This window comes from Platichthys flesus, chromosome 16 (genome assembly GCF_949316205.1).
Source record: "Platichthys flesus chromosome 16, fPlaFle2.1, whole genome shotgun sequence".
NCBI lineage: Eukaryota > Metazoa > Chordata > Actinopteri > Pleuronectiformes > Pleuronectidae > Platichthys > Platichthys flesus.
In genome coordinates this window covers 22,265,475-22,289,331 of record NC_084960.1, presented here as the reverse complement: position 1 = coordinate 22,289,331, position 23,857 = coordinate 22,265,475, and the positions used below count along the sequence as shown (strand labels likewise).

The window sequence follows — 23,857 nt, the reverse complement described above, 5'->3', positions numbered from 1 at the left end:
GAAAGAGACAGCAGCTAGCATTACCACGGGACAGAAAAAGAGCCCATTGAACACAGGCTAGTTTAGAGTGAACACTGCATTAGTTTATCCATCTCAAGCCTCTCACTTATCGGATGTAGACAAAGAATTCTGATCGGCTCTTCAAAAAGAAGAATTAAGCCGCTTTCAGACATGCACTGAACAATGAAAATTCAAAAGGTCTGAATGCGTGAACGAAGAGTTCGATACTCCACAGACTGAATCCAGTGTGAGGACACAGCAGGATGTCGTCCGCAGGAGTTACCTCTCGCTAGCAGATGTGTTTATGAAGTTTCTAACAGAAAAACAGAAAAACAGATATTAAACAAATTTAAAAAAAATTTAAAAGAAAACAAATATCAAAGGATGAAAATGCAGTGCCATATGTAGAAGACACAGACTAAGATGTCAAGAGTGTTTTTGGTGATGAGGGCTGACACAGGTGTCATTGTGTTGATGTGCTGTAAACAAAAACACATGATTATTTCCTGCCCCCGCCTGCTGCACAACCGATTACCTGAACGCTCCGCAGATATCTTTGCTGTTGTGAACACGTCTCACCCAAGAATCTCCAACTGTGTTGTGCATGCCTGAAAATCTGGAGCCAATTCTCTGGACATCCTACAGTGACTACTTTACATAGGAATAAAGGTTTTGAATGTCAGCTTCATTCATGGTTCACTTTGACAATGTGAAACAAATCCTCTGTAGACTTGCACACACAAAAATGCACCTTTTTAGTTATGCTTCTTAAAGCATGCCTTACATATGCCTAGAGATTATGGCACTGATTAATAGACAAGAAGATGAGACATCCATTCAGCATCAAGAGACCGAGCTGTTGATGTTCCTATGACAGTGGTTTCAATTGGTAGATACAAACAGTCATGCAAAAGCAACTACGGCAGCTGGCTGTGGCCAAAGGCTCCATCAATTTGTTTAGAAGCACAAATCAAACATGTCTAAAACAGAAAAACGTAAGAGAATAAGAATAAAAGAAGTGGGGAAAGCTTTTGTTTTCCTGTCCCTGAAGGGTCCCAGGACATGATGGATCACACTGAGGAAGGACAGCGTGATTATACTGTTCCATTAGCCTTCTATAATCTGGCTCTCCCATGCCTTTTGGACTTTCTTCATCCCTACACCCCAGAGCCCTGCTGCCCGTCTCCCTGTCCACACATTCAAACTTAGCACCCTGTGTGCCAGAGCCTTTAGCTGCTCTACATCACAACTCTGGAAAACTTACACCTCACACCTGCCTACTGGATTCTACTGGACAGCTCAAATCTATCTAGGCCCTGTTCAGACCTGACATTTACAACCGCCTGAAGGGATCTGATCACAAGAATATGTCATGAATGGGTTTCTGGGTCTCAGAAAAGTGTGATCACTTTTGATCTGATCAAAAGTGATCACACTTTTCTCTGCTCTATATGCATATACAAATTTATCAGTTCTGTTCACAAAGACCAAATAATGTTTTGTGTATGTGTGTGTGTGTGTGTGTGTGTGTGTGTGTGTGTGTGTGTCTGTATATGGAATAGTATTCAAGAGAGAGTGAGCAGAAACCAGAATGGGCTGAACCAATAAATCTATACTACAAAACAAAATTGTACTCATTGAAAAAGCTAGAAAATAAACATGCCATTCTAAGTTAATACTGTGGTGCTGACCACAAATATGGCAAACATGTTAAAGTACTTTCAGTGCATTATGAAAGTAGCGGGTCAGAGGATGTGAGCTTGGTTCTTTTGTGTTGCCCAGGACACATTTGCCTTCACATAGCTGAAAGAATGTGGCTACATGTGGTCTGAGTGATAAGATCTCAAATGTGTCCACTTGTGATCAGATCTCTTAGAACGATGTTTATACCAGGTCTGAACGTGGTCTAATATACTGCAGATGCTCCACCCCCGAACTTAAGCATTGCTTAAAGTGAATGCTCTAAATTGACTGCAAATAAACTAGTATGATATATACTTTAGTGAGATGAAATGATTAAAAAAAGTACTGTTATATAAAAATGTTATACAGTTGTCTCCAAAAGTTTGAGAATTTTGGTCCGCACTGTATTTAGATTTTTTTATTTACTTAGATCAAGTCAAAGCAAGTAGCGTCTCAGTTTGACAGACAGATCTAACAGAGACAATAGTGTTCAGATCAAACATAAAAAATGGCAGAATGACTTGCTTCTAAACACACACTCACACACAACATTGACTAACACTCATTTCCTGGAGATTTAATCTAAAATTAATTTAAGTATACTACTTGCCTAACTCTTAACAATACCCGAAATTTTGAGAATGTCTTCACCTTAAACTGCAATGACTTGAAAAAAGTCCCTATTCTGTAACTGTGTAAACAGATTTAGGCCCCCTCAACATTAGTAATACCTGGACCACACACACACAAACAGACACACATATACACGTACACACACACACACACACACAGTCTGTATTCATGGAAATCTTTTCAAGAGTATGCTTACACTGTGTTATTAGTTCTTCTTTCTTAGCTGTCTAGGCTGTTTAACATCCGACTCCAGTTATTATAATGTTGGTCTCACTCAAATACAAAAACCAAAAATTCTAAGGTGATGCAAATGCTTTCTTGCTTATACAAGGATGGTTGGATAGCAGGCCTATAAAAAAGACAAAATATTTGAAACCGTTCAGATTTTCACCTTTTAGATACTGTGCTGCTTCAATGCAAATGCGGTACATTAGTGGTGTGCCTGGACTTTTACAGGTTTCGCAAGTGCAGAAGAATGACATCTTCACTCCAAACCACTATCGCAATGTGTGATCAGCAATTTCTGATTGCCGGAACACAGCATACTTGCTACTGGTACAGAAGTAGGCTACTAGCAAGTCCCTTAAACAAATAATAAAAACGTATCTTTTCAGTGTTTTTTAACATCTACTTCAGTGAGCTGTAACGATTAAGAGCCTCAAGTTACTTAGGTGTTGGGGATCTTGCATCACTTGCGCACATCTTTTCTCTGTCAGTGTGCCAGAGGATTAAAAAGAAGCCAAAGTATTTCCTTTGTTTAAAGCAGATGATCAAAAATATTGAATTTATTAAGACCTATATCCATTTTACAATGTTTTTTTTCCATCTAAATACCAATTCGAGTCTTTGTAGACATCAATATGGTTTTCTGAAAGACCAATATGGATTTACTTCACCTGATTAAAATAGTTACTGCTGAACTTGAAAATAATACATTTTACAGGAAAAGCTATCTAAATGTGATTTTCATGATACAGGCTACAGAAGTAAAAATAGGCACACCGTTGAAATGCTTTAGATCAGGGGTGTCAAACTCCTTTAAGTTATGGGGCCACATACTGCCCACTTTGATCTCAAGCGAGCCAGACCAGTAAAATCGCAGCATAATAGCTTCGTACCCCCCTTTTTTTTTCACCGCCGCTGCCACGCCCCTCTGCTCTGGACGACGTTGCGTTGCTCAGGATGGGGGGGCGTGGCGGCGGCAGATACCAACATGAAACCAACATAACGGGGGAGCCGACTCGTCTTGGAACTAGCAAGTCTGGCTCACGCATTTAAAGTGAAAGGTGAGGGCCGGCGCACGCCGGCTGTGGTGGGATTCCAGCCCCCAAGGGCTCCGTGCACACCACTGCGTACCCCCTGAACAACTTTGCGTACCCTGTACCCCAGTTTGGGAACCGATGGTCTATGGCAGGGGTCACCAACCTTTTTGAAACTGAAAGCTTGTTCAAAAGGTACTGAGTAGTACAAAGGGCTACTTGTTTGATACAAGTTGCAAAGATCACCTTTTAATAATAATAATAATATATGTGAAGAGACTGTCTGATCACGTCAATGTTAATTATTTCATACAATAATTATTAACAATGATTTCCACAACAATGATGGTAGGAAACAGATATATTAAAACATGCAACATTTGTTTCTGTTAATCTGTTTAAACTTTGCTTAAATTCAACTTAATTGAAGTACTTTGGTGACATTTATCACTACCTTCCTCCATCAGTCTGTACTTTTTCAAAAATAGAGAAAAAATTATTAAATTATAATCACTTTGTTACAACGATGATAAAGCTTAACCAAAAAGAACACATGCACGTGACTGGACTGTAATGTTTCTAAGTGTCTTCTTAATTTGTTGGGTCCCATACTGTCAGCTGCCAGAGTTTTCAGACCTAAAATACATACTGGTCTCTCCTCAAGTCCTCCTTCATTCACTGTGAACCCAAGAGCAAGACAGGCTTCATCATACTTTCTTTTCACTCTGGTTTTTGAACACCGTGTCTTGTTTGTCCCTGACCGGCTGCTTCACAGGAATGAGCTCTGATCTCATGTGTGTGTTTGACACTCCTGCTTTAGAAAGTCAAAAGTTGTTGCAAAAGCACCCCCCTGTGGCCATGTATTGTTGTCTTATTTGTCTCATGCTTCAACACCTATATTTCCTTCTTGTTAATGTTAATGTGGCTTTTTCTACAACAACACCCTTGCTTGAAAATCAATCACCAGACGACAGCAGCAGCAACAGAAAACACAGCTTTTTCTTTAGTAAATACTGATGTTCTACCTCTGATGTTTGGGTGTATTTTTGGCTTTAACTGGTCAAGCACTGCCTACCTTGTTTGTCCATCCAGAGACATTGATGGAAATGTAATCTACCAGTGAATGAAGCGACTTTATACACTAACTGGTCACAAATAATTCTTGAAGAAGGATTAACCATCACCGTCAGTTCTACTAATTACTAATCCTGCAGTTGTTTTTTCCATTAATCAATTGTTTGGTCTATGAAGTTTCCAACACATTGTCCATATTCTACGGTGACGTCTTCGCTTTTACTAATTTGCAGGCCTAAACCATTCTTTCACAGAAGAAGCTGCTCTGTGGAATAATCTAGTTTTAAAACGGCAACAATAAATCAAATGTTGATTGCAGGGGTCGTTTTCTCACGAACAATTATGGTACAACGTGTGTTTTTGCGCTCATGCCAGCAAACAAATTATTATTTTAGAACTTAACATGAAAGTAAACCGTTTTATTTTACGTTATTTAATGATCCTGTCCTGATTACGACCGCGTTGTCTCTCTGAACAGAGGTACATGAGCCCGGAGCTGCATCCCCACGTTTGCTTTCATTACGCGCCGCAGTAAAGCAATCCAATATTACAGCACATACCTTCGAAATCTGATAAAATCCCCTCGAGGTGCTCATTCACTGAAAGCTCCGACATTGTGTCTGTGGGCAGGAGGCTGCGTGGTGCCGCTGCAGATCAGGGGAGGAAACCGCAAACAGCAGAAAACTAAGATTGGCTGGGTTGGATTAACTAATGTACAGGGACTGAGTCGACTGATCTGCGTTCCAAGTATCTCCTCCGTATAGTGTGCGTCCTCAGCGCAGCTGAAGCTCCAAAGTGGATGTGAAGCTCAAATACCCGGGGGGGAGGGCAGGGGTGGGGGCCAAAGGCTGGTGGGTGGAGCAGCATGCAACACCTGGAAAATATCCTGAGTCAAATTTATCTTGTCTTTGCTTTCGTCCCCCAGGCGTGTTCTCCTCTGGCCAAAGGTCTCAGATAGACCTTTACCTGCACCCTGTTAATCCTGTCGCATGGTTAGGAGCGTTTAAAAATAAATTAACACATGCAGTCATCCTAACGTTTAGAAACTAGAGAAAAGAAAATTAAAAGTGTCCAACAGGTTTCCTCTACTTGGCCATCTGACAAAAGAAACTTTAAACAAGAGAACAAAAACACTGGCTTCCAGTCATCAAAATAATTCAATATAGACGATGAACGGGTAAAGTAATTTAAAAAGGAATCTGTTATATATTCCTTGTCATGTGCACTCCTGTCTCTTGGCACCACACATGAACAAAGCTATCATATAGTTTATTTTATAATTTATGCCTTTTTACAGTTCCGCTTCATTCAGTGTAAAGGTATCTGAAAACTGTCAAACCAGCTGCCAAAACCACTTCTGGGTAAGTCAGCAGCTCTGTCTTTTTACATTACACAATAGTAAACAAGATGTCCTGATGTGTGTACAAGACAACAGTGTTGGTGACCGATCCTGCAATGACAGCTCTCCCTTTAAACATTAGATGATCTAGGGCTCTGTGATTACCTCTGAAACCCGTGTTTATACCTTTTACAGACCAGAAAGGTTGAAGGAAGGTGCAACATTCCCACCTGGAACTGGCTGTGTAAAAGTGCCTAGAGTGTGTTTGCTTTCAGGTAACCAGCCAAACCCCAAGCTGAAGGTGACACACAAACACAGACACACACACACACAAACACAGACAGACACACACACGTCTCTGTGCAGACCATGAAAAGCCACTGTGACGTTAATCCTCCCTGGTTCAGAGCCAGAGGGCTAATGAGAGCCCACTATCACCTACCCTACCCCCACACTCTGCCCTAATAGGAGTATGTGTAAATGTGTGTGTGTGTGATTGAGAGAGAGAGAGAGAGAGAGAGAGAGAGAGAGAGAGAGAGAGAGAGAGAGAGAGAGAGAGAGAGAGAGAGAGAGAGAGAGAGAGAGAGAGAGAGAGAGAGAGAGAGAGAGAGAGAGAGAGAGAGAGAGAGAGAGAGAGAGAGAGAGAGAGAGAGAGAGAGAGGGTGTGTTGATGACATTTCAAAAAGGATAAAACAATTATCAGGATGAAAACGCACAAGTAGGAGACGCCAAGTAAGATGCCATGGAGCTTTTGTGAGATGGGCCAACGCTAATGTCAAAGTGCTGTAATTAAAGTAATATCTGCAGGGGAATTATTATAACTTTGTGCGTCTGACTAGAATGCCACCTCTCACCAGAACACTCCGGAGATTTCTGTGTTGACCATATCTGAAAATGCCTTGAGTCTACTGGCCTGTGTGTGTGTGTGTGTGTGTGGGTTTGTGTGAGTGTGTGTGTGTGTGTGTCTGTGTTGCTATGGTCATTGAAGATTCTGTCTCATGGGTTTTGCTCTTCGCTCAGTTTTTCTCTCTCAATCTCTTAGGCTGGATAATTGCCCCGATTCCTGTAATATTTTTGATAGTTCCAGACCATTTGTGTGTTTACGGTACACATGTACCCTTGCCCTTGCTCTGACTCGCCTTAAGTAATCTTCTTCACAGTGCTGCATGACTGCTTTAAACTGTAAGGGCCAAAGAATTTAGGTCCCACATACCAGAGTAATTTACAGAGAAAGGCTCATAGACATGATAGAATATGATACATGAAGCGTAACGTTACCTTGAAGGAAAACAACCCTTATCCCTTTAACAACCTACATTTTAAAAAGGAGTATTATTTTACCGTTCTTGTCTATGTCATATGAATATTACACTTCATCCACCATTCATTGCAGGGTGTAAATGCTGGAAAACCGCACTACAGTATGTGTACAAAGGCAAAGAAATGCTCAGGTTTTAGTGTTTTAACGAGTACACACAGCATTTCCTACCTATTTCCAAATCTGATTAAGTTTAAGATGCATTTATTAGTCCCAAACACATGCACAAACATGCACAGGCACACTCATGCAGGTAGGGAAATTTAACCTCTGCTTTTGACCCATCTGGTGCAGGACACACAGAGCAGTGAGCAGCCATGTACGGCGCCCGGGGAACAGATGTTGGGGGATTAAGTTGATCATTTCTAAATTCTGAATTGTTTCCATCCATGTTTTCTTACTATTTTTCTCCTTTCATGGCTTTGCTGGCACATTACCTTAGTGTATTACCACCACGTGTTGGACTGTGTGGAGATCAACTTAAAATTTAGTTGAGTGTCATCACAATCCCCATCCCCATATTTGGCCCAATCGACTCCAAACTAGACATGTAAGATAGACATCTACACAGAAATCATGACTTAAAATCACAGCGCCCCCTGGTGTCAGCAGGAAATGTCTTGTTTTTAGTACGTCTTACACTTGGATGTATTTCTCCTCATCCACTTTGCAAAACCATGTCAAACTGTGTCAAATGGGTCTCAAGACATTGACTATGTAGGCATACGATTACTGTGACTTTTCATCATGCTGATTATTAATGGCCTGCAATCAAAGTTCATCAACACGCCATGACACACGAAATCGCTGTAACTTCCGTGTTCATGAGTCCATCTTCCTCAAACTACATGTGTGTATCAACAGCCCCCCTCTGAAGATATTCAGATAGTTTTAAGGAATGGGCGTGGCAAAAAAACTGATTAGCTCCCCCTAACGGGCAGCCCCGGCACTCAATTGGCCGACATGTACAAAAATCGATTTGGACATGTGTCTTTTCATAACAAACACATAAGTCTCTTGGATAGATAAGCTAGACTAAACAGGAAGCCCGCCATATCGGATTTAGTGGTCATTTTTGTCATATTCCACATTTTTACTTTGATGTACTTGTCCCAGGGCTTTCATCAGATTAACTTCAAATTATTATTATCATCTAAGATGATTAGAGTCCAAGCCTGAACAGCTCTATATGTCAATATTTCCACATTGTCTCTGTTAATCCACTCTGCATTATCTAACTGGCTCGGGCCCGCCAGTGCTACAACGTAGCGCTAGTTGGTCTTGCATTGCTGGCTTCATTGTATTTTCCATGTGTACCCTCGTAGACTCATGTTTCTTTATTTTTTCAGATAAATGTTTCATGTCTCTCACTCTAGTAACATTCAATTATGTTTCGGTTCCAGGATATATGTGTATCTTCCCCTGCAACAGTCCCCTATTGGCTTTTGTCATTGCTTAATGGGCAACATTTCCATTTAAACACACTCACCACAAGGGAGGGAGGCACCTTCTATTGGCCAGCCGCCACTGAGTGCTGCTCACATTATAATAGGTGGTCATTCAAGGGAGTGACACTTACGTTTGTGCTAGTGCTGTTCGCAGTTGCTTTTCTACAGGCCAGTGCCGTTCACAGAGCCACGTCATTAAAGAACTGTTTCCGGTTCAGGACAAAACAAAAGACAAAATGACTGTCTTTATGAAGTGTCTACAGGATCTACCAAAGATCACAATTAAAAACACGCAGCTTCGCTGCTATTGGTAAGGTTATGCTAATTATTTTATAGAATATTAAATTTCATTTAATATTTTTGTTTGCTTGTTTTTATTATTTATATTTGTATGCTTTTTTATCATTGAGACGTCTGAGGCACTGAGCCATGTGATGAGCAGTCTGTAATCCTTTATTCTGTTGGTAAGCAGACATGAAGCAGACACGAATGAGTTGTTGTAGGTAAATGAACAAAGTTTATTTGTAGGAGAGGTAGATGCAGGCTGGAGCGGCAGAGTGCTGGCTGGTTGGAGATCCTGGATGAGACGAGGATGAGGAGCCGAGCGGTAAGGCACACGGAGGTTCTGGGTTGAAGGAAAGCACAAGGGTTAGTGTACATCCAAAAGACACAAGGGTCGAGAGTACTGCCGCGAAACAGCTCCCGCAGTAGACGGAATAATCTGGCGTCGAAGTGGTGAGCAGAACAAGCTTTTATTGAGGGGATGATTAGATGGATTGGGAGCAGGTGTGCCTTGTCCGCTGCAGCCAGGAGCCAGCCATGCACCCTGCCACACACAAACAGCAGAGGGAGAAAACAACAAGGAATAGAGGAGACACAACTATCAACTACAACACCAAACACAATCCTCACAGTACCCCCCCCTCAAGGGACGCCACCTGGCCGCCGACCCGGTCTGTCTGGGAAACGAGCATTAAAGTCGTGGAGGATAGAGGGGTCCAGGATAAGGGAACGGGAAATCCGCTGTCGTTCCTCCGGCCCATATCCCTCCCAATCCACGAGGTATTGGTAGCCTCGGCCACGGCGACGTACGTCCAACACCCTATTTACAGTATACGCCGGGTGGTCATCTATGATAAGGGTGGTTGGGGGAGGCTCCGCAGGAGGGCTTAGGGGACTGGTGTGGAATGTAGGGTGAATCTTTTATGACAGGGGAAGTTTAACCAATATAGACCAATATACCTCAGGGGCCACTTCCGGGATTCGGTCTGGAGAGGCAGATCCCTGGACGACAACCAGACCATCTGTCCAGGCTGGTAATCAGTAGCAGGAGTGCGGTGACGGTCAGCCACTCGCTGATTGCGAGCAGTTGTGCGGGACGAGGGCTGCCCGGGCATCGTGCCAGACACGATGAGCACGCTGAAGATGCTCCCGGACAGATGGCACTGCCACGTCAGTCTCCTAGGATGGGAAGAGTTGAGGTTGGAAACAATTAGCTGCGATGAATGGACGCTTACCTGTTGTGGAGCAGACAAGGGAGTTGTGGGCATATTCAATCCAGGAGAGGTGTGTGGACCAGGAAGCCAGATGTAGGGCTGTCACACAACGCAGGGCTTCCCCCCTTGCAGTATGGTACTTCCCGATGGGTCCTCCACGGGGAGAGCGAACTGACGTGACAGCGCGTCAAGTTTGATGTTCTTAGATCCCGGTCGGTAGGTGAGCGTGAAGTGGATAAGCCCCAGGAACAACGGACAGTTTCTTATGGTCAGACCACACAATGAAAGGTGAGTGAAACCTCAAGCCAGTGGCTCCACTCCTGTAGAGAGAACAACAACTTGAGTCTAGCAAACGCACCCTCGGCTTCCGGTGACCACACAAAAGGAACCTTAACTGAAGTCAGCTGTGTAAGAGGTGTGGCAACTCTACTATAGTCCAAGATTAACCTGCGGTAAAAATTGGCAAACGCGATAAACCTCTGAAGTTGCTTTCTTGATGTAGGAATGAGCCATTCGGCCACTGTCTTAACCTTGGCAGGGTCGGTCTTGATTTGCCCCTTCTCCACAATAAAACCCATAAAACTAACAGAAGACACATGAAAATCTCACTTCTCTGCCTTAACATATAATCTATTCTCTAGGAGTCTTTTAAGCACTAACTTTAACATGTTGAACATGCTCCTGGAGATTGCGGGAGAAAATCACAAAATGTCGTCAAGGTACACAAACACAAAACAATTAAGCATGTCCCCACACATCATTAATAAGGGTTTGAAAAACAGCAGGGGCATTGGTAAGGCCAAAGGGCATCACTAGGTACTTGAAATGTACCAGTACTTGAGGTCCCACTTAAAAAAAATGGTTGCTTCGTGAAGGGGACCGAAAGCAGAGTCAATGAGAGGGAGGGGGGACTTGTTCTTTACAGTAATGTCATTCAGCCCCCAGTAATCAATACAGGGGCGCAGCGACTTGTCTTTTTTCCAACAAAAAAGAAGCCCGCCCCCAAAGTAGATGACGAAGGACGAATGAGTCCAGTGGCCAAGGAGTCTGTAATGTACATCTCCATGGCGTCCCTTTCAGGCTTGGATAAGTCATATAGTTTGCTGGAACGATATGGGACGTTTAGAAGCAACTCAATACCACAGTCGTAAGGTATGTGAGGTGGAAGGGATAGAGCACGGTCCTTACTGAACACCTCCCGGAGGTGGTGCGGAGCTGACGTCCACTGGCTTGGGAGGAGACGGTGTGGAAGATAAGGTGGAAGGAATGGCGGAATGTAAACAATTGGAGTGACAAAATAAACTCCAATTAAGGATGGAGACGGTGGACCAGTCTATGTGGGAGTTATGAAGCTTTAACCAAGGGAGACCTAACACAACAGGGGAAGAAAGCGACGGGATCACAAAAAAGGATATAGCTTCATGGTGGTTACAGGACAACAGAAGAGAAAACGGGCTAATGCGGTGAGTGACCTGAGCCAGGAGCCTGCCATCCAGAACAAATACCTTCTTCGGGTGAGAAAGAAGCTGACAGGGAATTTGATCCTGGGTAGCAAAACTAGCTTCAATGAAATTGTCATCTGCCCCCGAATCAACTAGGATGGACAGAGAATACTGCCATCCGAACTCTGCAGCTCATCCAAAATGCAGCAGCTCTACTGTTTTTTAACCAACCTAAATTCACTCACACTACTCTGCTCCTCCGCTCCCTTCACTTGTTACCAGTGGTTACCCGCATCCGGTTCAAAACACTGGTACTTGCGTACCATGCTGTGAATGGATCAGGTCCAGTCTACATCCAGAACATGGTCAAACGTTACACCCCGGCTCGTTCACTCCGCTCTGCTTCGGCTAATCGATCCGTTGCTCACTCACTGCAAGCTAAACACTCATCTAAATCACGACTGTTTGCTGTCCTGGCTCCTAAATGGTGGAATGAGCTCCCCATTGACATCCGGACATTAGAAAGTTTACACATCTTCCGCCGAAAACTAAAAACTCACCTCTTCCGACTATACCTTGAAAAAAAAAAAATATATACTACTATAACAACTTTTGAATCTAACACTTTTAGTAGCACTTGAATGGCACTTACTTATAGAACTTTGTAGTTTTGCTTTATTTTGAAGAAACTGTACTTTCTTGATTCTTGTTGTTCTGGGTCTGTACCCTTGGGGTTGAATGCACGTATTGTAAGTTGCTTTGAATAAAAGCGTCAGCTAAATGTAAAGTAATGTAAAGAATGGGAGGTCTGATTCTATGAAACAGTACCTTTAATCATCAGGCAAGGAGGAGACGAACAGAAAGAGGCCTGGCTCACCAACGCTCCTCCAGTGGTTGGGGAGCCCCCCCTTTTGGCAGAGACAGGCAGTGCACCCGCAGATGTCCGTCCTGCCCACAGTAGAAGCAGAAACCATGGAGATGATGACGTTGACATTCCTGCGCAGAGGGTATTCAAAAACTTTAAGGAATTCCTCGGAGTAAGAGGAAAATGAAAAACAAATGGGTGAGTTATTATGTGAGAGGGCTACAGCCCAAGCCGTGGCTTTCTCCGACAGGAGACTCATGACAAAAGCTATCCGCTATCTGTCTGTAGAGTAAGTTAAGGGCTGTTGCTCGAAAACGAGGCCGCACTGAAAAATAAATTGTGTACCGGACCCTGACTGACAAGTAAACCTAGCGGGTGTGGGGATGAAGGGTTCCCTGGGCTGAGTGGGAAGAGAGCCCGGGAAGCAGGTGGTGGAGGTGCTGGAGCTGGATCCGGAGCCGTCAGCTGTTCCATCCGGGACGATTTCCCTGGGAGGACAGAGCCAGTCTGAATTTTTCCGCGTCTGCGGGGTCCATGTTTTGGCCAGATTATTCTTGTTAAGGTTGAGTTAAGGTTTCGACCCCAAGGCAGACACGAACGAGTTGTTGTAGGTAAATGAACAGAGTTTATTTGTAGGAGAGGTAGATGCACAAAGTGCACAAAATACACTCACTAAGTAGGGGTATTATAGACAGCACTGTAGGGGGGCCCTGGGGGTTAACTATTACTACTACTCCCCCCACAAAAAAGTGGTTTTCTACTTCCAAATGGAGGTCTACCTGAGTTTTGTGATATGTTTGTTTGTTTTGTCTTGTATTCACTTGTTGGGTTCATTTTATGTTAGGTTAGGTTCAAGAATAGTTCAAGTTTGGTCACTTATGGTACAGAACTCTTTCGTTAACTGTGGGTTTAAATGCAATGTCAGGAATATAGGGTAATTACCCTAAAGGTAAAATGGTTTTCACAATCCAATTAAGAAGGGTAAGGTGATTGCAAGATGAAAAAGGAAAAGCTGCATGTAATGTTTGGCAGAACAGCCATCTTAACTACATGGAGCATGAAATGTAAAAAATAAAAATACTTTTCATTCGTCTAATAATAAAGGTATAAGGAGAGGAGTCTTCTAATACACGTAAGAGGCTAACTCCTAATACCAAGGTATAACAAAAAAAAATGCTGATGGAGCTGGGACTGATCGATGTATGGAGGGACTTCCACCCGAATGAAAAACAAGTTACATTCTATTCAGCAAGTAAAAGGGTATACTCAAGAATTGACTTAAAGATTGTAGGATAGGGGTCAGAGACATATCTGACCATTCAGCTGTTTATTTAACTTTGCATCTGGATAATAAAAAGAAAAACATGCTTTGGCGACTCAATACAAGCATCCTGAATGACAGGACATGCAAGGAATATTTGCAGAAGGAACTTAAGATTAAATGGTCAGTAACAATAATGGAGAAGTATCGTCAAGTGTTTTGTGTGATGCTGCAAAAGCAGTGATCAAAGGAAAGCTTATTGCATTGACCTCACACAGAAAAAAGGAAAGATACAGAAAACTTTCTGATTTAGAAGAGAATCTTAAAGTTTTCGAGAGGAAACACATCGAAAGCAAGGAACCTGATATTCTAGATCAATTAAGAAATGTCAGAAAAGAAATACACAAACTATGTTTGGAAGAATTAGAGAAAAAAGACAGATTTGCAAAGCAGAGATATTATGAGAATGAACCAAGGGCCCTGAGGCCGCTGGGATTGAGGTTAAGGAAACAACAAGCAGACAGCTCCATATATGAAATTAGGGACCCTGTAACTAAAAAAGCATGCCATAAGTTAGAGGATATTGAACATATCTTGGAAAATTACTATAGAGACTTATATAAGGAACCAAATACAACTAGGGCTACGTTGTAGCACTAACAGGCCCGAGCACAGGCAATTTCAAGTATGTTGCGGTCGGTGAAGAGAGAACGTACGATGACCAAGCGCTCATCTCCGCGTTGCATGCGTTTGCGCACTGAGGCAAGGATAAAGGCTTCACTTCCTGTAGCCAGCAGGTGGCGCTATGATTTTAAGTTATGGTGTCTTTGTTGATTTCATCGGGTCGCGACTCTTGTCTTACATGTGTAGTTTGGACACGATTGGACCAAATATGTCCAAGATACAGGAGCCCGTGTTTTGATGGCGTGTAATCAAACTTTGAAGCCCCGCTATGGTCACACGATGTGACGAAAAATCGATCTTTCAATAACTTTAGATCTCCATCTTGTTGTGATGACACTCGTCTAAATTTTAAGTTGATCTGATGAAAGCTCTAGGACAAGTACATCAAAGTAAAAATGTGGAATATTGCCAAAATGGCCACTAAATCCAAAATGGCGGGCTTCCTGTTGCGTTTTTCATAATGCTAAGGCTTTTTTGTGCATCTGGTCATGATACAGCACTATCCTCATTTTCGTGAGGATCAGTGAATGCTAAATGAGGGGCTTTTCCATAGGTGGCGCTGTTGAGCCAGTTCCAAATACTCCAGAATACGTCAATTTTCACCACTTTCAAATTTACTGCAAACTTTTAAAACTTTTGAGCACGTTGAAAAACGCCCAGAATAATCCTTACAATTTCAATAGGGCCTCCCACCGGAGGTGCTCGGGCCCTAACTAGCCCTCAGGAAATAAATTCATTTCTAGAGTCATTGAATCTACCCTCTATACGTGAAGAACAGAATAAAGCCCTGATTGCAGAGATTACAATGGAGGAAATAGGGAAAGCAATCTCTAGATTAAAAGTTAATAAAGTGCCGGGTACAGACGGCTTCCAAGCCGAGTGGTACAAGGCCTTTAAAGATCAGATAGTGCCTATGCTTTTTGATTGCTTTAACTACACACTGAAAATAGGTGAACCACCAGGTACATGGAGGGAGGCAATCATTTTGGCTTTTCCTAAGGAGGGGAAGGACAGAAAAGAATGTACCGCATATAGACCAATCTCTGTACTCAAAATAGACTACAAATTATATGCGTCAATATTAAGAAAAAGGTTAGAGCATATAATAGTAGAACTAGTGGATCAAGACCAAACTGGCTTTGTGCGTGAAAGACAGACACAGATAGTATTAGACAGGTGCTATACGTTATCTATCATGTGAATAAGGGGAATATTGGAACCACAGTGATTAGCTTATATTTAAGATGGCGCCACGGACGGCTGCTTCGGTGATTTGGTGCGCAATGTTTTGTGTTGTTTTGTTAACATAACTCCGGATAATTTATTTCAGACTTTCATTGCCTCATCTATCGATATTTTGGACATTCTGGTCAAAGGTGCGCTCACCTTTGTTCACACGGTGAAGCGGCGGAGGAGAGGTAATCGAGCGGGTTCGCTTGTGCGTCTTTGCCGGTGGGGACTTCGCACAGCGCCTTCAACAAGTTGGAGGAACTCCAGCTACTAGTTGGTAAAAATAGAGACTTCTCCTCATCCTCCGTTCTGTGCTTCACAGAGACGTGGCTGTGTGGATCTGTACCGGACTCTGCGCTGCAGCTGGCCGGCTTCCAACTTTTCCGAGCGGATTGCAACACGGAGCTCTCCGGCAAGACGAAAGGTGGAGGTATCTGCTTTTACATTAACTCTGGCTGGTGCGACGATGTGACAGTGATTCAACAGAACTGTTCTCAAGATCTGGAATATTTTTTCAATAACTGCAAACCCTTCTACTCCCCCCGTGAGTTCGCTTCATTCATTCTGGTCGGTGTATACATTCAAACCACAGGCTGACGTGCAAGAGGCACAGCGCATGTTCGCTGATCAGCTACTGTTGCGAGGGGACTAACCTGGACTCCTTAGTGATTGTCCTCTGTGACTTTAACCATGGAAATCTCACCCGTGAACTCCCCAAATATAAACAATTAAATGTCCGACCAGAGAGGAGAATATTCTGGATCACTATTACACCACAATAAGCAGTGCTTATCACGCCGTCCCCCGGGCTGCACTGGGACTCTCGGACCATGTCATGGTCCAGTTGATTCCTGCATATAGGCAGAAATTAAAACTCTGTAAACCTGTTGTGAGGACTTCAAAGTTGTGGACCAGTGAAGCTGTGGAGGATCTTCAGGCGTGCTTTGTCTGTACAGATTGGGAGGTGTTCAGGACTGCTACTAATAGTCTGGATGAGTACACAGAGGCTGTGCCTTCTAATATCAGCTTCTGTGAGGACAGCTGTGTTCCATCACGCACCAGGGTGATTTACAATAATGACAAGGACGTTAACAGTCTCTTAAGGAGATAGAACCCCCGCAAAGCAGCCGGGCCATACTCTGTCTCTCATCAATCCTGAAGCACTTCGCTGATCAGCTGTCTCCGGTGTTAACTGACATCTTTAACACCTCACTGGAGACCTTCCACGTACCAGCCTGCTTCAAGACCTCCACCATCATCCCTGTCTCCAAAAAAAACAAAGATCACTGGACTCAATGATTACAGACCCGTCGCCCTGACCTCTGTGGTGATGAAGGCATTTGAGCGCCTCGTGCTGTCCCACCTCAAAGCCATCACTGACCCTATCCTGGACCCCCCTGCAGTTTGCCTATAGAGCCAACAGTTCTGTAGACAATGCAGTCAACATGGCCCTTCACTTCATCCTCCAGCACCTGGACTTCTTAGGAACCTACGCCAGGATCCTGTTGTGGACTTCAGCTCTGCCTTCAACACAATCATCCTGAATCTTCTACAGGAGAAGCTCTCCCAGCTGAGTGTGCCTGACTCCACCTGCAGGTGTATCACAGACTTCCTGTCTGACAGGAGGCAACGCGTGAGGCTGGGTAAGCATGTCTCTGAATTCAGATCCATAAGCACCAGTTCCCCTGAAGGCTGTGTTCTTTCCCCTCTTCTCTTCTCTCTGTATACCAACAGCTGCACCTCCAGCCACCCGTTCGTCAAACTCCTTAAGTTCGCAGATGACACCACCCTCATTGGGCTCATCTCTGGTGGGGATGAGTCCGTCTACAGGTGGGAGATTGACTGTCTGGTGACCTGGTGTGACCAGAACAGTATGAATTTAAATGCTCTGCAAACAGTGAAGATGGTTGTTGGTTGATCGGCTGCAATCTGCCATCTCTACAGGACCTGTTTGCCTCTAGGACCCTGAGGCGTGCACAAGAACAGCTTCTTCCCGGCTGCAACTGGCCTTATCAATAAGACCCGGGACCCCCACCTGTCTTTGATTCTTATCCCGCCCCATGCCTCAATTCTTTGTTACATTAACACACACTACAGTATATTGCACATTGCACATCCTCATTCTCTCCTGTTTTTAACTATATCTTGTATTTATTTTGTTTTGTTTGTTTTATATATAGTTTTTTCTTTCTTATGTGAAGTACTTATTGTGTTCTTGTGGTACTTATTGTGTTTTTATGTTTTATGTTTGGTTATGTATGCACCTTTTTTACCAAAGAAAATTCCAGGTAGGTGTAAACCTACTTGGCAATAAATACCATCTGATTCTGATACTGATTCTGATGCTGATCTGATTCTGATTCTGATTAGATGCGGAAAAGGCGTTCAATTCAGTTAGCTGGAAATATCTGTACTTGGTGTTGAGAAGATTTGGCTTCAAGGATGATTTAATTAACTGTATCAGAACTCTATACTCCTCACCAAACACAAGAATAAAGACTAATGGACACCTCTCTCAGGTTGTCAACTTGGAGAGAGGCTGCCGCCAAGGCTGCCCCCTCAGCCCCACCCTCTTTGCTTTATTTATAGAGCCCCTGGCACAGTTAATCAGGGATGATGAGATGATGAAAGGAGTCATGATTAGAGGTTTGTTTATATGCAGATGATGTTCTCCAAAAAATGTTTGGAGCTTACTCTGGATATAAATTATAGGTCCAAAAAACGCAAACTCTAAGTTATAACTACACCCCTCAGAAAAACATGCTAAGTAGATTTGCTTTCAAATGGACCTCTTCAGACATTAAGTATCTGGGAATTCAAATACCTTAAGACATTTCCAAAATATATGATAGCAATTATGGCCCCATAACTAAAAACATCAAGGCAGATATCTACAGGTCGTCCCAACTATCCTTAGATATGCATAATAGAATAGAAACGATAAAAATGAATGTACTTTCCCGACTCTTGTATCTCTTTCAATAAGCCGGCTGTAGTACCACTGCAACAATTTATGAATGGGATGTGGATATCAAGATTCATATGGGGGGGTAGAAGACCAAGAGTTCAATTCAAAACACAACAACTTTCTTAAGAAAAAGGGGGTAGAACATTAACATGCTTAACAGATTACTACAAGGCGGCGCAATTAAAACCACTAGCATGTTGCTGTAATCCAGTGTATATAGCAAAATTGAAAGATTTGGAAACTTCACAGCTAGATATACCATCACAATCCATATTAGGTAGCAAAATCTTGTATGAGCAGCATGTTAAAAATGTTAATCAATGGACTAAAGTTACTCTTAGAATCTGGTTTAAAGAATGTAGATTCACTACTATTTGAAAGACGGTCTAGACTGTTGAGATGGGTCGCTTTTGACCCGGACTTTAAGTCAGCAGGGATTGATGGGAGCTTTAGTTATTGGCATAGAAATGGCATCACTACTTACTGTTCAATTACATCAAAGGGAGAACTGGATAGTTTTCCAAAAATGTCAGAGATGTATCGTTTATGAAAACTGGATTTTTTTAGGGACCTACAAACCAGGACCTACTTTAATAATGAGTATAAATCCAAGGAGAAATGTGGTGCCAATTTAATCAACATATTTATCGACATGTATAAAAATATGGACAACAGGAAACTTGTTTCAAAGTTATACTCAAGTAGGGGAGAGCGGGGTATACCCCAGGCTACTGATTTTACTTTCCCTTTCTCTTTTTTCTTTATGAATCTTTTGAGCGTTGTCTTATCAATATTTCTATCCCTTCCAGCTTTTCTTAAGAACTTCTTTCCTTGCATGACCTCAGCGGCTATACGCTCCATCTCTGCGAGGGGTGTTTGGCCCCAGGTTGTCTTCCTGGTGTATAGTTTCTTGGCATGATGGCTTTTCTACCATGCTTATGACATTAAAAATAAAACATATATAATGTAATATTACACTAAAAAATGTTTAAGACTAAACCTAACTTGTGCAGCATTTGTCCCACAGCCACCGTTTTAGAAAAAACTACATCTCTTAGCAATTCAGGCTAATCTTCAGCTAGCATCAATCACATAGTTTTATATGTTGGAAGTTAACCAACATGTATGATAAACGTTTTTCTACCTGATTCAATTTGTTTTGACACAACAGTTGATTAATTTTAAAGCAAGAAAATTTACTTTTACATGCAAAAAACACATTTTTGTGAAAAAACAGACTTTCCACAGCACCAGCACTAACTTCTCTTTCATGGCAAGGGGGGAATGGCAGGGGCTTGAAAACCTAATGATCAAATTGCCACAAATGTGTTCCGTTGCCTAGATACAGGGGGTGTCTCACATTACCTGATGTCCCTAATAACCCTGCTCTCCCCTATTCACAGATGAGATGGAGGAGGAGCTTGCCAAACACTTGAAACAACTAGCTGACCAGTTCCATGGCCTTTCTCCAGTTAAGTGCCGTGAACTGGTATTTGAACTACGCAGAGAAAAACAATATCACTGTCCCTGCCAATTGGACAAAGAAACAATGTTCATGTAAGCTAGGGTGTGCAAGAGATCACATGAATCAGAATAATCAAAAATGTGCTCAATTGACCAATACCCATGATTTTGTTATTAATCCGATATTAGTTTTGGAATGTGCGGTTGTCAATCTAGCTGTCAGGATTTTAACTATTACAACATGTGTTGTTATGGTAGTTTTAAAGTGGAAAAGTAAGTGTATCACTTTACCCCATTGTTTTCTCATTAAATGATTAAACGTGTCCACTAGCTTGAGAGGGTTTAAATTAAATTACTTCTTTCACATTTTAAGCGCTAAATATTAGTGCTAAAAATGTCTTGTTATGTTTTTTAAAAAAAAGATACATGGTTAGTGTCAGATTAGCAAAATTTATTAAAAGAAGTAGATGTAGAAATTGTTTATTGGAGCTTGTGTTGGATGTTGCAGCTTTGGCTAGTTGGTCTATCATCTTTATTTTTTACTCACCTATGTCCGTGCAGAGATCAGAGAATGCAGTAATATCATGAAAGAATAAATCAAGTTGGGAACAAAATCTCAGGAGAATTAAGTTGGTTGAAAAAAGAAAGACAAAGGTATCCATACCCATATTGACCCAACTTTTATGTACTAAAATACATTGTAGTCGTGTGCATAAGGTTTTATGTTTTTTTGACATGCGCAGCAATATCAATTTAACCGCTGAATAAAGTGTCAAGAATTTGACTAAAATGATTCCTCAGACCTGTTCTTACAAAATTACTTGAAAAGAACCAATGGCTAGTAAATGATACAAAAACTAAATGAAGTTAAAGTAAAACCCAGTAATATAAAAGGTTATCCTATTCTTCATGCAGCCTTTGTTAACCTCATTGGGATGACACCCCTATCCATATTTACCACATGATTTCAGTAGATTGTTGATACATTCAAAACCAGCTTGTTGACACCAGTGCCATTTGGATTGGGTCAAGCTAAATGTATATTTGTGTGTGTTTCCCTCAGCACTTTCAGTAGGGAGAGCAAATGCACAAATAAAGAGTAAAACTTTGTAAGTACATTAATAGCTCTCAAACAGAACCTCCATTATCGCAGCCCTACAGGCGCAACAAGAGTACTAGGGTGCTAAAAAGCTGTGTAATAGAAAACTATCAACACTAGATGGAACCACTATTCCATTGGTGACTATTCAGCTGGTGCATCAACTTGAGGAATCTGGCACTCAGAAATGCAAGGGTGCTCACATGTGTTTTATGTTTCTCTTACAATGTAAATTATGTGAACTATGACACTTTTAAAACACACAAAATAGTCTGGCTGATTAAGAAAGCTTAAAAAATATAAACAAGCACACCAGATAGATTTTTATAGGTTAATTGATGGATGTCCTGTTTGCCATACTGACAGTGTTCTTTGACTATATTATTCGGAAAAATACTACATTTGTTAAATTAAAATATTTATAAGATTTTCAAATACAGATTAAATATTAAACTAGAGTTTAAGTACCTCTTCAGAACTGTAATTAACATTTATCATGAAAGATCTGATCACTATTGGACAGCATTAAATCATCTGTTCACACATGGCTTAAAAATGCATCCTGAATGTGTTGCATGTGACCACTTATGATCAGATCTCACCTCTAAGCTCTATATGCAAATAATCATGCCCATTATTTGTGTTAGCAAATACCAAATTATGATGTTTTTACATCTAACTTAATATATAGATCTGTCCCATGACACACTGTTTGTGCATGTGTGACAAAGTTGTGGGTGTTTTGCGTGTGTGCCTGTCAAACATGCACAATGGAGTAGGGGGGGATCTATTTCGACCTCACTCAAACCTCACTGACTTTCAAAAATAAATAAATAAACAGTATTTGAGGTCAGGTAGTTTCCCCTTTTAACCTGTGTGTTCCCTGTATAAAATACAGTTGGTTCTTAGTTATCACCTTCTATTAGGTGCTAATTTTATTTTCCTTAAGCCCTGATCGCAGTGGCTAGACTTTTGTTCTGTCTCCACATCGACTTTTTTCTGCCATTGCAGGCATACAGTGGGCATTTTCAGGTGAATTACATTTATTTCACCCCTTCTTTCTGCCATATGACCTTTCTCTCTCACCACGGGTGTTCACCAGAGTGGTTGGGGCTGCCTTGTCTCCTCTCCAGATGTCAGGAATATAAATCCTTCCCTACCTGGATGACTGGTTGATTTGTAATCCATCTCTTGGCCAAGTTGTAGAGGATACCCAGAGGGTGATCTTGCATGTATGGTGCTTAGGTTTCAAGGTAAATGAGACAAAAGCAACCTCGAGCCAAGGCAGCAGGTGACTTTTCTGGCACTTTGTTTGAATTCCCTTACGATGTCTGCATCCCTAACCTAATCAGAGGGTGAGGAGGATTCTAGCCTTCATGGAACCATCCCCTCTCGGCAGGCAGCTAGAATTGATACATTTTACAGAGGATGCTGGGGATGATAAACCCTCAGACGGTAAATCGGGTGGTTGAGATCAGCACTTTACAACCTGATCCGGATCTACTGCAGGAGGAAGCCGCCCTGCCTATTTTGTGCCCAGTAAGGGCACTGAAGGCTTATATTGCACAAATACAGTCTCTGAGGGGTTCACACTCTCAGTTATTTGTCTGTTTTGGTGGTGAAAAAGTCGGCCACCCTGTATCTAAACAGTCTTTGTCCCATTGGATGGTTAAGACTATCGCTGAGGCCTATTCTGGACCGAACCTACCAGTCCCAGATTCTTTGGTAGCTCATTCCATAAGGAGTATTATCACCTCCTGGGCCGCTTTGAAGGGGTCCCTCTTTCAGAAATCTGTGCAGCAGGAACATGGAGCGCTCCCTCTATGTTCTCTAAGTTTTACAGGATCAACGTGGCTTCCCCCACACCATTTGCTTCCGCTCTGCTGCTCTCAGCTAATGGGCGAGGATGTGAGGCATCGGACACTGATGATACTAGTTATTCAAGGTAAAGACCGCAGTGAGTGACCTCTGAGTGAGGTCGAAATAGATAGATAGATAGATAGATTACTTTATTCATCCCCGAAGGGAAATTAAGTCGTCATAGCAGCCGGTACATTTGAACACAATAGAATAGAATAGAATAGAATAGAATAGAATAGAATAGAATAGAATAAAATAAAATAAAATAAAATAAAATAAAATAAAATAAAATAAAATAAAATAAAATAAAATAAAATAAAATAACACCACACACTTTCATGACATCTTTGTTGCAACCTTCTAAATGCCTCCACTTTTTAATCGAGAGATATTTATATTCTTATTGTTGAAAAACTGCAGAAACTAGGGGTCTCTCACTTGGAAAGTTGCGTTCACAAGTACACCGCCTCTTGGGAAACTGAGGATGTGCCCGTAAAACCATGCTGCTATATTATGTCAACAGAAAAGCTGCCCAAGTACAACGGGGTGACAATGCTAGAACCGTACCTCTCCCAATTTTGACTAGCAAGCTCGCACTGCGGCTTGGGCAACCAAGAGGCTGCCACACACTTGGACCTGGCATTGGAAGGAAAGGCATTAAAAGTGGTGCTTGACCTCACCCCAGCAGGATAGCAGGACCTCCATACCCTGACCACAGCACTGCAGAGGCAATT

The 23,857-nt window shown here is 42.1% G+C and overlaps 1 protein-coding gene across 1 annotated transcript in view; it reads right to left on the bottom strand.

Annotated features, from left to right (window-relative positions):
- Window positions 1-5,415, bottom strand: part of septin12 (septin 12) — a 59,911-nt gene extending 54,496 nt beyond the window's left edge. The window contains exon 1 of the mRNA XM_062407908.1: window positions 5,210-5,415. Within this exon, the coding sequence (XP_062263892.1) occupies window positions 5,210-5,264 (55 nt within the window). The 5' untranslated portion in view covers window positions 5,265-5,415. The remainder of the gene's footprint in view (window positions 1-5,209) is intronic.
- Window positions 5,416-23,857: the final 18,442 nt, after the last annotated feature.